The sequence below is a fragment of the Rattus norvegicus genome, chromosome 19, assembly GCF_036323735.1.
Source record: "Rattus norvegicus strain BN/NHsdMcwi chromosome 19, GRCr8, whole genome shotgun sequence".
Classification (NCBI taxonomy): Eukaryota; Metazoa; Chordata; class Mammalia; order Rodentia; family Muridae; genus Rattus; species Rattus norvegicus.
Window position 1 is genome coordinate 20,596,192 of NC_086037.1, and position 14,722 is coordinate 20,610,913.

A 14,722-nucleotide genomic window follows, 5' to 3' on the forward strand; every position below is an offset into this window, starting at 1 on the left:
GGACGCGTCATTAGACGCTGCGAGTTGTCCTTGACCGTAGCCCCGCCGCTGCCGGATTTGCAGACTCAAGTGGCCTTTTTAATGTTTGTGTAATGATGGAGATGGACCCAAATTAGAAAGTGATTTCTTCAATAAAGCAATAGAAGATTCTTCATATCACTTCTGGAAGCACAGTTCAGTTTTTTGGGAAAGAGGAGAACAAGTGAAATACAGAAAATTATTAAGAAGAAAACCTCATTTTGGAATTCTCTTTCTCCTTGACCCTTACCTTTTCTACTTATAATTTTGCTTTGAATGTATAAATAGTTAAGACCAAAGAAATATGATATATATTTAGGAGCTTTATACCAAGACATTTGCCTTGAAAGCTGCTATTCTGTGGCAGGAAAAATATATCAAGTTTCTGTTGGATTCCTTTTACAAAAAACAAAACAAGACTACATATATCTTTAGATTTTGAAGGTTAAAACCAATGAAAGCATTTATCTGCACACTGCTTTAAGCAGTTGCGTATGATAATGAGATTTCTGTTTTAAAAGCTTTTGTTGTGGATATTGTGCCACTGGAACTGGTTGTGCAGAAGCTCTATCCCAGTGCTTTACTATACAGTTTTGACCTGTCACCCTGATGACATTTCCTGTTCACACCTGAGACCACTTGTCTTTTTAGCCATGACTTTGTTATGAACAGTGTTTGCACTCCCTGTGCAGATGTCCATGTTTTACCTATTTAAGCAACATTATAGTGCCATTACTCAAGGAAGTTGAATGAGGTGAACATAGACATAGCTTTTCCCCCTTTCCCCCCTTTTTTAAATGTAACAAATAACTTTTTATGTTCCCCTTCCCCTTCCCCTTCCCCTTCCCCTTCCCCTTCCCCTTCCCCCTGTGGAAAAGTGTTGGGAACTAGGTATTGAGGATGAGCGATTGAGAGGATTCAGAGGGTGGGCCACACAGAGCTGGGCTTCTTTGTGCTTCATCACAAGGCGTGCTGCTGCCCAGGCTATTTTAGACCCTTTTTACAAGAAAACCTCGTGGAAGATACAGGTGGCAACTTGGATACAGGACCACAGAGGTGACACTCTGAGGATCCTGGCCATGAGGTTGGATGCCTCAACTTGCTGAAAAGACACTGGACCTAAATGGCGCAGCATGACTTTGTTCCTGCTTGGCTAAATTTTTCAACGCCACAGTCAGCTAAGTCATCTACAGCCACCTTTGACAAACACGGAGAGCACCTATCCCTTGGAGAAGGTAGATTTGGAATAAGCCGTCGTAGACATAATTCCTCTGATGGCTTTTTTAACAATGGACCTCTGCGGACTACAGGAGATTCTTGGCACCAGCCCTCCCTATTCCGCCATGATTCTGTTGACTCTGGTGTCTCTAAGGGAGCGTATGCTGGAACCACAGGGAATCTGTCTGGTTGGCATGGCTCTTCCCGAGGTCATGATGGCATGAGCCAATGTGGTGGAGGTAGTACAGGAAACCACCGACACTGGAATGGCAGCTTCCATTCCCGGAAAGGCTGTGCCTTTCAAGAAAAAACACCAACTGAAATTAGGGAAGAGAAAAAAGAGGATAAAGTAGAAAAGTTGCAGTTTGAAGAGGAAGACTTCCCTTCTTTGAATCCAGAAGCTGGCAAACAGAATCAGCCATGCAGACCTATTGGGACCCCTTCTGGAGTGTGGGAAAATCCACCTAGTGCCAAGCAACCCTCAAAGATGCTAGTCATCAAAAAAATTTCCAAAGAGGATCCTGCTGCCGCCTTTTCTGCTGCATTTACCTCAGGATCCCACCATGCAAATGGGAACAAAGTGTCAACCATGGTCCTGAATATTTATAAGAACTTGGTTCCCATGGGGCTGGGGATTTAGCTCAGTGGTAGAGCGCTTACCTAGGAAGCCCAAAGCCCTGGGTTCGGTCCCCAGCTAAAAAAAAAAAAAGAACTTGGTTCCCAAGCCTGCACCACCTCCCTCTAAGCCCAACGCATGGAAAGCTAACAGAATGGAACACAACCTGGATCACTTTCCTCCAGCCGGGAGGCTGCTTTGACCAATCCAGTTTCTGTTACTAAACCAGTGGTACTAGCTGCTGGTGTAGTTCTCAACGCTCCCAAAGAGAGTCCCTCCAGTACTACCCCTCCGATAGAGATCAGCTCCTCTGGCCTGACCAAATTGACCCGACGAACCACAGACAGGAAGAGCGAGTTCCTGAAGACTCTGAAGGATGAGCGCAATGAAGACTGCTCCCAAAGTAGAGACTGTGACAAGCTGGAGGGGCTAAGATTGGAGGGCAGCCACACACCTGAACCAAAGGAAAATGGAGAACAAGGTTGTCTTCAGAACGGGCTTTCTCTACCCATGGTAGAGGAGAGGGAGGTCCTGTCACACTCTCTAGAAGCAGAGCACAGGTTATTGAAAGCAATGGGGTGGCAGGAGTATCCTGAAAATGAAGAGAGTTGCCTCCCACTCACAGAGGATGAACTCAAGGAGTTTCACACGAGAACAGAACAGCTACGAAGGAACGGGTTTGTAAAGAATGGCTTCTTACAAGGCCGTAGTTCCAGCCTGTTCTCCCCATGGAGAAGCACTTGCATTGCAGAGTGTGAGGACTCAGACACGGGAACAAGCAGCAGCGAGACGTCAGACGACGACGCCTGGAAGTAGAAGTAGAAATGCTCGCAGCTGCCCTGCCCCGCTGAGCTCGGCCTTGTGTTAGAGAATATAAAGTTCTTTCCTTTCTTCTGTTGTTGAATACTTCGTGCACAAGGGAAATAGTCATATCCCAAAGACAGAGCCATTGTCCTGCTTAGCTTTTGTTGTTCTTCCCTGTTATCTGCTCAGTAGACATTTGTGTGGTGGGAATTTTTAAGCACACACAGTACCTGTTGGGCTGTGCACAAGTGGGAGCTGTGCAGGCAAAGATGCAGGGAGGGGCGCTGCGCTGCTCAACAGCTTCTGCTCCCAGCCCTGGGCACCCAGCCTGTGCTCACACAATCATTGTCAATGACAAAGTGACTATTGAAGTTATAATTGTATTAAATTAATGCTAATAATTTGGATATTTTATTTTATTTTTGGCTGCTGGGGTAACTTAGCCCTTAACCAAGCATATGTGGTTGTTTTTGTTTGGGTTTTTTTTTTCCTTTTTTTTTGGGTACAGCTGTAAAATATTTGGATATAGGAAATGTTATTCTTGCAGCCTTGATATTCAGGGTGGATTGTAAAATATGAATTTTTGTGAGATTCAAAGATTAAGATTATTTTGATAACATTATTTACAGATTTAAAAGATGTGGTTACCACAAGTCTGTTGAGGGGAAAAACTACTGCATAAAATAACTAACGTGGAATAAATATTTTGCATCAGTAAAAAAAAAAAAATACAAGCAGCATTAGGCCAATACACTACAGGGGTTTTTGTTTGTTTGTTTGGTTGGTTTGGTTTAATTTTCATTTACCTTTTTACTTGTTATTTTATTTTTGGCTATTTTATATTAATTGGTTATTTTATTTATTTACATTTCAACTGTTGTCCTGCTTTCCAGACTCCCCTCATCAAATTTACATCCCTTTTCTGCTCAGCTTTGCCTATGTGACAGTGCTCCCCCACCCACACATATCCATCCCCAACTCACACCTCTAGGATCTCCCTTTGGTGGGCAACAGGCCTCACCTTGAACCATAGAGCATCCTTGCATACACTTTGGCTGGCAGTTTGGCCCCTGGGAGCTTGGGGATTAGGGAAAGAAGATCTGTTCAGATATTAAAGCCAATGATTGCTGCATTCTCTTCTTTTTCTGGTTATAGGTGAAATTATGTTTGTGTGCTTCTCTTTTTTTAAATTATTGAGAGAAGATTAATTTCTTGGTTTTTCTTGGGTATAGTTTAGTTCATTGTCTTGGAGTTTTCCTCCTATTAGCCTCTGTTGTGCTTTCTTACAGAAAAGAATTGTTTAAGTTTGGTTTTGTCATGAAATATCCTGGTTCCTCCTTTTATGGTGATTGAGGATTATGCTGGATATAGGAGCCTGTGTCTGCATTACATCTGCCCAAGATTTTCTGACTTTTAGAATCTCTGTTGAGAAGTCTGGTGTAATTCAGATACGTCTGAATTTATTTGTTACTAGATATTTATACCTTACCCCTTTTAATGTTCTTTCTTGATCTGTGCATTTAGCGTTTTAATAATTATGTGAATGGAGGAATTTTTCTGGTACAATTAGTTTGATGTTCTGTAGGCTTGTTGTACCTTTATGGCCTTTTCTTTCTTTACCTTATGGAAGTTTGCTGCTATGATTTGTTGAAGGTGTTTACTGGATCTATGAACTAGAAATCTTAATTCTCTTCTCTATCTATTATCCTTAGGTTTCAACATTTAATTGTGTCCTGAAATTCATGGATGTTTTGGATTCAATAAACCATACATGTTTATCTGAGATGGGTGTTTTGTGCTTTGTGGGATGACCTACCTCCTTGACCCCAGGCTGCATGAAGACTCTCAGCTGACAATGGGGACATAAATTATGAGTATGTGTAGCAAGACCCAGGCCTCTTCCAGGTTCTTAGATATTAACTGAGAACCTCAAATACAGTAGTAATGTGATAGTGTGGGGCGAATCTAGTTACTATTCTCTATTTTGATATAGATGACTCTTTTTGTGTCATGGTCAGCTTATAATGACTAGAAGACCTAAGCTTGAGAATAACCAAAGACTACATTGCTTCTCTAGCAGCTGAGCTTTTAAAAGTCCTGGTGTGACAGCAACTGTTGGTGGACATTCTGGATTATTCCTTCTGTACTTTAACTCTCTGTGTCACTTCCACCATCAGTAAGTTAGTTCAATTCCATAAATTGGAAATCCATCACCTGGAAGAAATACTCTTTTTTTAAAGATTTATTTATTCATTTATTGTATACAAGTACACCGTGACTGTCTTCAGACACACCAGAAGAGGGCATCATATCTCATTACAGATGGTTGTGAGCCACCATGTGGTTGCTGGGATTTGAACTCAGGACCTCTGGAAGAGGTGTCAGTGCTCTTAACCACTAAGCCATCTCTTTAGCCCAAGAAATACTTTCTGAATATGATCTGAGATTGGCCATGGAAAAAGGGTAGCTTGAACTGTCCCACCTAGGTTCTGGGCCTGCACAGGCCTGCTCTCCAAAAGAAACCTGTGTTCACAGCTGTTGGCTGGCTAAGAAAGATTTCACGAGACGTGATACAAAGCCCTCGGACTTCTGCTTCAGTCATTGCACAATTTTCCCCGGACGATATCCTCATACCTCCAGCAGGCGGGTGATGAAGCTGTCCACTCTCAGCTCCCCTTCAGCCATCTTGTGGCCACCAGACTCTCCTCCCTGCAGCAGGAACAAGGGCTTCTCCATGGTGGCTGCAGCAGCAGTGGTGGTTTGGCATTCTCACCTAGGAGGCCCTATGCCTTTCTACCCCAGTTCCAACTCACCTCAGGCCCGGGCCTTCCCCCCATCCACTTCCCACGGAGCAGGGAGAGCAGCACCCACTAGAAATAAAAGGGAAGCCCTTGGTCCTGCCAAGAGTGAAACCCCAGTGAAAGGGATTGTTGGGGGGGAGGGTGGTAATGGGAGGAGGATGAGGAGGGGACACCCATAGAGAAGGGGAGGGGGAGGGGTTAGGGGGATGTTTGCCTGGAAACCCAGAAAGGTAATAACAATTGAAATGTAAATAAGAAATATCCATTTAATAAAGATGGAGAAAAAAAGAGAAAAGTGTCACACATTTAAAACAGAAGAATATGGACCCTAATTTTAAACCACAGCTCTGTCAATTAACTAAACCTTTAAAAAGCTCAGAAAATCAGGCCAAACAATATTTTCTCAGTTTATGTATCTGTAATGTCACATAAATAATAATGTCCGTTTCTTGCTATTGTGGAGGGAATTAAATAGATAATATGTAATCATGGAAGTTTTGAAGTACCATCCATTTTTCTGTTCATTAAATCACTCTTCCTCATTTCATTGATCAAGTATGTATGTTTTCTTTTCATAGTTATATGTATAATAAAACCAGTATAAAAACCTTCAGAATTGTATAAGCTTTCACTTTTAACAAATTAAATTAGTTGTTCTTTGTATTTCTGCTGAACATTTAAATGTTCTTTATATGTCCCAATGCTAGTTTATTAGGTACCTATAAACTTTAAACTCTTTGCCTGAGAGCATGAGTACTATTTAGTTATATAGTAACTACACTCAGGATGTCTTTGTATTAGAACCAATTATATCAGACTCTAAGAAAAATTACTATTGCTTTAAAGTTTGTGTGTGTATGAGTGACAGTATGAGTATGAGTGTCTGTGTGTGTGTGTGTGTGTGTGTGTGTGTGTGTGTGTGTGTTCATCCATGATCTCACTATAAATTGTTATCAAATGACCCATAAGACTGTGGAGAAACCTGTCTATGTGCATGCAGAATTATGTTACTACTGTTCCATGGCACCTTGCAGGGAACACTGAATTAGTGGGCCGCTTTAATAGAGCCTAAAACCAGGGTATGCATGGTTTTCGGGGAGATTGTGATGTGCAAAACCACAACAGAGATCAGCAGAAGCTTCATTTATTCCATGCTGCTGTTACCAAGAGGAGGCAAAGCCTCATCCCATAGAGAGTCTGGTAGGATCTGATGAAAGGAAATAAACTCAGGGTTGAAATCAAGCCTTTAGAAACAAAGAGAAAAATACAAAGTCAAGGAAAGCAAGAGCTGTCTTTTCTTCCTCTTTATTTTTTTGAGAAGATCCACAAGAGAGACAACCCCTTCCTCAAACTAACAATGCACAAGAGAGACAATACATGAATTAAAAATCAGAAATGAAATGAGGGACATAACAATAGACACCGAGCAAATTCCAAAATCATTAGTTCTTACTCCCGAGGACTTTACGCCAGAAAACTGGAATATTTATTCGATATTGTTGATTTTGTAGACAGATAACAATTACCAAAGTTAAATCCAGATCTGGGAAGGTATCTGAATAATACCCCTAAGAAAATAGATACACTCATTAAAGGTTGCATACATTATATATTATATTGCTTTCTTTTTGCATGATTAAACCCCTTCAAGGACATTTAGCTATGTTATAGAATGTGTTACTTTTAAAACAAAAGGACAAAGAGAGAAATTGAGGAGTCACTGAGAGACACTTCCCAGACAGGATCAAGGAAAGACGGCTGAGAGATGCAAGCAGGGGCTGCAATGCTGCCCTTGAGAAGGAAATGTTTTTCTCACTTTACCTTACACTATGCTGTACTGTGTCCGTTTTTTGTGGAAGCGGCTCTCATGCTCTCTGGGTTATGACAAGTATATTGTGATAAGAGGAAGAGGGGTGATTTGCTATACAGATATTTTAAGGAGAAGCCTTTGCTTAGTCTCACTTCTTTGCCTAGTCTTGCCTCGGTTGTTCCTGGTATCATGGGAATAACGATCTTATTATATTTTGCCAAAAGGGAAAGTGAGGTAATCCATATTCATGCCTATATAAGGGTTAATAAACGTGCAGCTGCATGCAGTTGCATCTGCCTTTGCTCTGCATCCCCTGTGTCCTGGTTATTTGTGACCGTACCTGGGCCCCCAACACACTAGCTGTTGACAAGCATCACCCTTCTCAGTGTCAGGTTTATTTTCTTTCTTTTTTGAAATCTATGATGTGGAGGCGTATTACAGCAACAATATGAAATAGCAGGCGGGCATGTATGAAAATTGCTGTGTTTAAGCTAGGTGTGGGGACAAGTCCTCAAAAGGAGCTGTTAAGATGGGAAACAAATAATGCATTTGTTGCTGGAATTGAGTTGCCTCAGCTGTGTTGCTCTGCCTGCTCAGTGTCCATTCAACATCACTCTGTTTCTACAGAGGAACTCAAGGTTTGCCCCAGCCGCCTGTGAGCTGTGATATGGGCAGAGAAAGGCCAGGAAACAGTGGTGATTTCCCACTCCTCGGTTATGCTGAATTTTCCACTACTGTACTTGTATACACAAGTACAGTGTGGTCAGTTATTATAGATATTTGTCATTTCTTACAGAGGGCAACTATGATTGACTAAACCCAATTCTATAAAAAACAAAACTCAGGAAACCTGGCCCTTGGCAGCAATGAATCAAGAAATATCTAGGATGGTGGGGCATGAATTCTGCCAAGCAATGAACTCAGATAGGTGGGGTTGTGAGGAAGATGTATGGTTGAATAGCCCAATAGATTCACGTTGTATCATCTTGATTTAATCTAAGGACAAAGAAGTGCAGTATCTCTCATGGCTTTCTTCTAACCCCTTGAAAGGTTCAGTGGGGTTTGACCTCAGTTCTTCACTCTTCTTGCTGGGGCAGCAACACTCAGGGAAGCTTGAGATTGCCATAGGCACAGTATTAGGCTAGAAATGCTGAGTAGGTGATACTAAGTTGTTCAGATGGTCATACCCATTTCATTTGTTCTTAACGTGGACCAAAGGAAAGACAGATCAAGATCCTTAGAATAAAAAGATCATTTCCGGTTTTTTCTACCTTTCCTGAATGAAAGACTGGTTGGTAGAGAATGGTAAAAATTCAAGAATTGGTAGATGATGCTTTGAATGAAGGGTGGGTTTCTGTGCTGGTTTTAGACAGGTTCTCAATTACCCCATCTTGTTCTCTACGTTGCTCGTCAGGTTCACTTTGAGCTCAAATAAAGCTGCTTCTACTTTCCAACAGGTAGTCTTACAAAGGGGCCTCCAAGGACTGTGAGGACAGCATTAGCCAATGAAAATTGAGGTGTGTAACCCACAACTATAGCTTTATCTGAAAGACCCTCAGACAGAGGAGACTCTCGCTCCAGTCCTGAGGACAATCACCACCCCATGAACACACTGGACTCAGTCTTGATGTAAAAACAAGAGGTTTACTTTGGGTTACCAATGCACTGGGGCTCGACACGGTCCTCACGAGGAGGGATGTAAGGAGCCTCAAACAACAGAAATGTACAGCTTAAACAGTCATTTATGATCACACAGTTTCATTAGCTCAGCTATTTCGGTGCCAAGAATAACTAGGCAGATGTTTCTCGTCCTGGGATAAGGCCGTAACCACATCAATGTAGCTATTTCAGTAGGAAGGACGTCTGACTTGATATATGTTTTCTTATCCTGGGGTTCCCAGGACAAGGATCAAGGATATCTGTCTTGGCAGGTGTTTCTCTTCTGGAGTTCCCAGGACAAGGCTATAGCTATGTCAGCCTATAGCACAGCTGCATTCAGTACCAAGGACATCTCACTTCTATAGTGATCAGTCAGCTTCCCAGAGATGTTTCCTGTCTTGTAATTGCCCTGCAGTAAATATGTTCTATACCCTCTGTTCTTATGGTCGGGCAGCTTCCTAGAGAGTGGGTGGGAATGTGCTTTCTGTACTTTCTGGTCTATTGTCTAACGTCTAGGGGCTAAGCGAGGGCCAGCTTAAAAGATTCTCATGCTTAAGAAATGGCTGTACTGATATCAAACGGGGATCTTTCATATCCACTTTCTTCCAAGTCTACCAGCCATCTCAGATTGTTGGTGTAATATGCCTGACAATCAAGGACACAGAAAAATAACTTGATACACAGCAAGGACATTGTGATCATATCCTGTGTTGTTACGTATGTTCTAGATGAGGTTGGTTAAAATGACAATATTTCACAAAGCTTTATATAGGACCCATCAAATTAAGGGTCACTATGCACCGTCATAGCTAAAATGGCCTGGTCAGAAGTGACCACTGGATCACTCTTCTGTAACTTCACAAGAGAGGCTTGTGCTTTTTGTGTTTTTTATTTTTGTGTTTTTTCTTATTTATTTATTTATTTATTTATTTATTTATTGCTTTATATGTTGTCAGGAAGATAGTTCAAGTCATGGATCTGCCCCCAAAATCTGAGCTTTGCCACTAATACTGTAAACAGTATTAGTGTACGCATTCAATAAAATAACTGTTTTTTTTTTTTTTAGTACGATAGATGCTTTTGTGTTTTGTGGGGTGATCCATGAAACAGGAGTAAAGATTCTTGTTTCTTACTCTGTCCACTGAGTTATGTCTCTAGGCTTGTCCTACTCCTTTGGCTGCATCCCCCCCCCACATCTGCTGACTATTTTATTTTTCAGATGAAATCACACGTTATAGCTTAGAGAGGCCTGTAAGCAATCCTGCTTTGGTAACTTAAGTGCAAAGAGGAGAGCCCCACACTCAGCCTGAGGGTGCATTCACTGGTGGATCCAATATTTCAGTTTCCTCTCCTAACAGATCACCACATTGTTGCCAGGACCATAATGAATGCAATTCTTTCTCCTAAGGAATCTGGTGGCAACTGTCAAATGTTAAGCACAAAGCTTCAGGTTGTACCTATAACACACACCCACATTGCAACCTACCCGACAGGCTATTTCTGGGTGTGATTTCATGCACCTGCACATGATGACACAGGAGACCTCTTTGGCTACTTATAGGAACTGGTGTGATTGCTCAGTAATCTTTAATGGGTAATATTGCTGACTGAGGAGAATTTGAGGTAGGATGAAACATTTCTGTGCAGGGATTGGGGAGGAAGCACTCATTTAGATACATAGCAATGACTTAGGTTTTTCCAATCAAGCCTAGAGTCAAATTTGGCTTTGGAATCATGTGGTGCTCAGTGGCTATGCCACAGGGAAGTCCCCTGAAAAGGGTCCATCAGCTTTTGCTCATTACAGGCAGAACATTAGCAGGGAGGCAAAGTCTGTTCTCCATGACATCAGCCGTCCCTTCGTGGACATTCTATTGTCTCCTAGAGAGACCTTGGAATCCCTGTGATGTCACCAGTATCGTTGTGACAACCAATTCCCTACTTTTTCTCTTAGTGTCCAAAGGATATATCCACAGACATGTTTGCCCGTCTTCTCAGGCGCTTTGGGAGAGTTGATGTTAATAGAGAAGAGTCTAGAGTGAAGCAAATGAAACCTAAAGGTAATGATGGACACAGGACATGGGGAATGTGGAGTAAGTTCTGGGCAGTGTATGTTGAGCTTCCTGTCAGGGGTGTGTGTGGGGGTCTTCCGCTGGCCTTTATAGCAATGGTCCACAACCACTGGAACATCTCCACAGATATTGAATTCCATGATTATCACAATTCCTGAAAGTCAAGGTTTTCACATCATTAGTTTCTCCATAACCACATGGAGGATATGGCACTGCCTATGCTATTATTGGGTGAACTTCTAGTCTTTACTTTTACAGTGCATTCGGTAGGTTAAATTGATATAATAACACCATCAGGAGTCGTGGAGGGTATAACTTTTCTGAATTAAACAGGGCATCAATGTACTTCACTTTCATTGCTTCTTTAAATTAAGTGACTAGCTGACAGTAGTAAGAGGGAGAGAATTGTGCTCCTGACATGACCTTATATTCGTAGAACTCCTCTGACTACCTCTGGCTGACGGGGCCAATCTTACCTTCATACAAGAGGTTCTGTGTGGAAGATATTTTTCTACAGTAGCCAAACTATATGGGGCAGGTAGAGAAAGAGCCTGTAACCTACTGACACTTCTGGGGCATTTGTCATTTCAGTAGGGGTAATTAATAAGTCTGTTGACCATGTCCTCCCCCTACATGACATTTTAATGCAAAGTTATTGGACTAGAGTAACAGTGTAGGATATCTGAGTATCCCTGATCAATCAAGTCATTGTGGATGCTGAATTGATGATCTGCTTCTGAAACCAGAGGGGTGAGGGTCCTGAAACCAGGTTGTAGCCTGCGTACCTGATAATAATCCTGGAGAAGGCATCTCTCTGGTACTTGTAAGCCTGTGTGGGCGGGCATAGGGAACTCCTGGCTGCTTAAATCTCTTGGTCTCTATATAGTAGTGGGGGAACTGTGATCCACTTAGGAGGCCTCTTACACATAGACCAAACTCCTTGCAGTGACACTGGCTTCCAAGCATGTTCTCCTGTTTGGACCTCACTGTGGTCTGTGTATGCTCTATGCATTCGCCCCATGCAGGTTCACTTGTGTTCTTCTACCTACAGAGGCCTGCAGACAGACGTCATCCCCTGAAAATATCCTAAACAAGGTGCAGGCCAACGAGGAAGAGGAGAGGCTGAATAGAGAACTGGAGCTAACTACCAAGGAGAGAAATGAGCTGACAGATCGCCTCCTTTATGTGACAGGTGGATCCATGAGCAAGAGGTATGCATTGCTCCAAACAAACGACCTTGTTCTAAACCTCATCTCCCATAGAGAGGAGATTCAGAATCTGACCCTTACTGAGGAGTGAGTTTGGAAATGGACTCTCTGATTCCGCCTGTTGAAAATCTGAACTTGTGATGTGAGTGAATCATTCAGGGATAAAGTCACTGGAGCATGAGTTCCCAGTGTACAATTGGAAAGCCCTTGACAGGTGGCAGTTTGCAAGGTTCTAGGTGCTGTGAGTTTGTGGACAGTGTTTGTACTTGCTAGGAAGGTGACTGAACGCTATCATCTCCTGGCAGCACCCTTAGGTGACAGGTAACACATTGTTCATCTCCATGCTTAACTAGAAGGCCTGAGGCTCAGGCCTGTTCCTTCTTGTCTGTGTGCCTTAAACACTGAGACAGTAATGGTGCATACATTTCTACTGATTCCAGTTGTGCTCTTTCCATATTTGTCTCTCTTTCTCATTCTCTGAGTCTGTTTACTTTTCTTTTTTTGTGGGTGTGTCCCAGTTTGTGTGTCTGTGTGTGCACAGGTCTGCATGCGTATGAACAACTTTTATATGTTTCTATGTCCCTGCACACTTGGAATTTAGGGGTCTGTTTTTTGACCTCAGGATTTACCTGTATAATAGTTTCATGGAGGTGTAAGTGCTTTATTTTGGAAGCCCCACTTTCAACAGTACAGTTCTTTGCCTGTGTGGTCACATTTGTCTATACATTTGTATGCCTTGGGCAGATTATAAGTTTGTGGCAATATCTGGTCTCATCTCCAGAATTACGTGTACTGTCTGCCTCTAGAATATTAGTTATTCGGCTTGTAGCATTCCACTTGTCAAAACAGGAAAAAGGAAATAAGAGGTTTCTGGGTATGTGTGTGTGTGTGTGTGTGTGTGTGTGTGTGTGTGTGTGTGTGTGTGTGTTAGCGTAAGAGCTGTGGCCTAGGCTCTTGACAGCATAACAGGTTTGAATGCAGATCCAGCCCTCCTGATTGAAAAAAGTGAGCCAGGGAACCCTTTATCTGGGTGCTTAGCTTCTGTTGTCCTGGGCACACAATTCCAAGTTTCTGAAGCTGAAGAAGATCCAAATATGTAGAAGTCAGAAAGTGTCCTTCCAGGGCTGGGGTAGTACAGGGCACAGCCTGAGTTCATATAATCCTAAACCTCTATGTTCATTGGGTTCTATCTTCCTGGGGCCAGCCCCTACTTCAGGCCAAATCCATTTTATGAAAACTTGAAGATAAAGGAGAAAGAGGTCATGTCATTACTGCACAACTTAGACACCAAGAACATTGAACATCGTGAGAAATTTCAGGAGCTCAAGAAGGAGATTAACTTCTATCGGTAAGTACTGGTCAGAAGGGCCCATCACTTGTGGAATGGCCATGTCTGCCTCTCTTTGTTCTGGACCGGAGGGTCTGCAGCTCTGGGCCCATCTCTTCTGCTGTTTAAATATCACTGTGCCGTGGGTCTTTTGGACTCAGTTTCAGTTCCATAAGAGACTGTCATTTATCACCACAGTGTCTATGCATCTTTAGAAGGCTCTGGATAGAACTACACTGATTCAGGCATCAGTGTGTTATTAGGCCAACCTGCGGCTCTGGTGTCAGACCAGGTTTAACAAAGCTCAATGTGTGGACCACATGGTTAGCATGACCTCCCTTTGTTCTACTGTCCTCGTGTGGTTGTTTACTGCCTACTAATTGATGCTGTCCCGATGCATTGGGCTCTCATGGGTAGTTGTAGATCCCTTGTTCTTTTGGACAGACATGGACTCTTATTGGTGCTTGGGTCACAGAAACAATTTATTCTTCCCTGGATTGGCCGTTTGCTGTTTGTGCAGCAGCCTTACATGTATGGAGATGTATTCTATGAAGTCTTTATGGGTATCTGGGTCCTGGTGGACTTTGTGGGATTTGGCATTTGGAATGGGAGGAAGAGGCTTCAGGATCTTACTATGCAGAGTGTGTTTCCAGCAACCTGCAGAGCCGGCTCCTGATGGACCAGGCATGTATGAAGAAGAAGTTGGTCACATTGAAGCAGGAGAGCAAGGAGGTACAGCGATATTTGTTTGAGTTGAACCGGAAAGATGAAGACGAACAGGAGAAGACCAGCAACCTCCAGACCCAGTAAAATGTGGTAGGAACAAGCAGCTGAGTCAGATTAACAATGTCTGATACCATTTGCCTATTGGATACATCTTTGCTTCCCCTATCACCTTTCTAATCTCCCCACACCCAATCAGTCACCCACTTCATGTGATAGAGTTATTCATTGCTCTGTCTGTGCACAAGTATTCTTGGATGTTAAACACTTTTCAGAAACTGAATTATTGGCAATTATACTTCTCTGCCCTTTTTGAAACTGCAGTCCAGAAATGGTGACAGAGGAATAACATATCATATGACTGCATCTCCCTATCAAAGATTGGATGCTATGAAGAGTTTTGAATGAGTTCTTGGTCGTGTGACAAAGGTCATACAGAGGTCATGTTATGGTTGGAAGCACCTTGTAG

At 42.5% G+C, this 14,722-nt stretch overlaps 1 protein-coding gene and 1 pseudogene across 1 annotated transcript; both read left to right on the top strand.

Annotated features, from left to right (window-relative positions):
• Positions 1-3,057, top strand: LOC134483541 (vasculin-like protein 1; annotated as a pseudogene).
• Positions 3,058-12,026: 8,969 nt separating this feature from the next.
• LOC134483434 (disks large homolog 5-like) lies at positions 12,027-14,342 on the top strand. The gene is made up of 2 exons (XM_063278703.1): positions 12,027-13,551; positions 14,184-14,342. The coding sequence occupies exons 1-2, from the start codon at positions 13,376-13,378 to the stop codon at positions 14,338-14,340; spliced, it is 333 nt and encodes a 110-aa protein (XP_063134773.1). The 5' UTR covers positions 12,027-13,375; the 3' UTR covers positions 14,341-14,342.
• Positions 14,343-14,722: the final 380 nt, after the last annotated feature.

Coding starts and splice junctions, on each gene's coding strand:
- LOC134483434 (XM_063278703.1), top strand. CDS start 13,376: ATGTTCATTGGGTTCTATCTTCCTGGGGCCAGCCCCTACTTCAGGCCA. Junction 13,552..14,183: donor AAGGAGATTAACTTCTATCG/GTAAGTACTGGT, acceptor GTGTGTTTCCAG/CAACCTGCAGAGCCGGCTCC.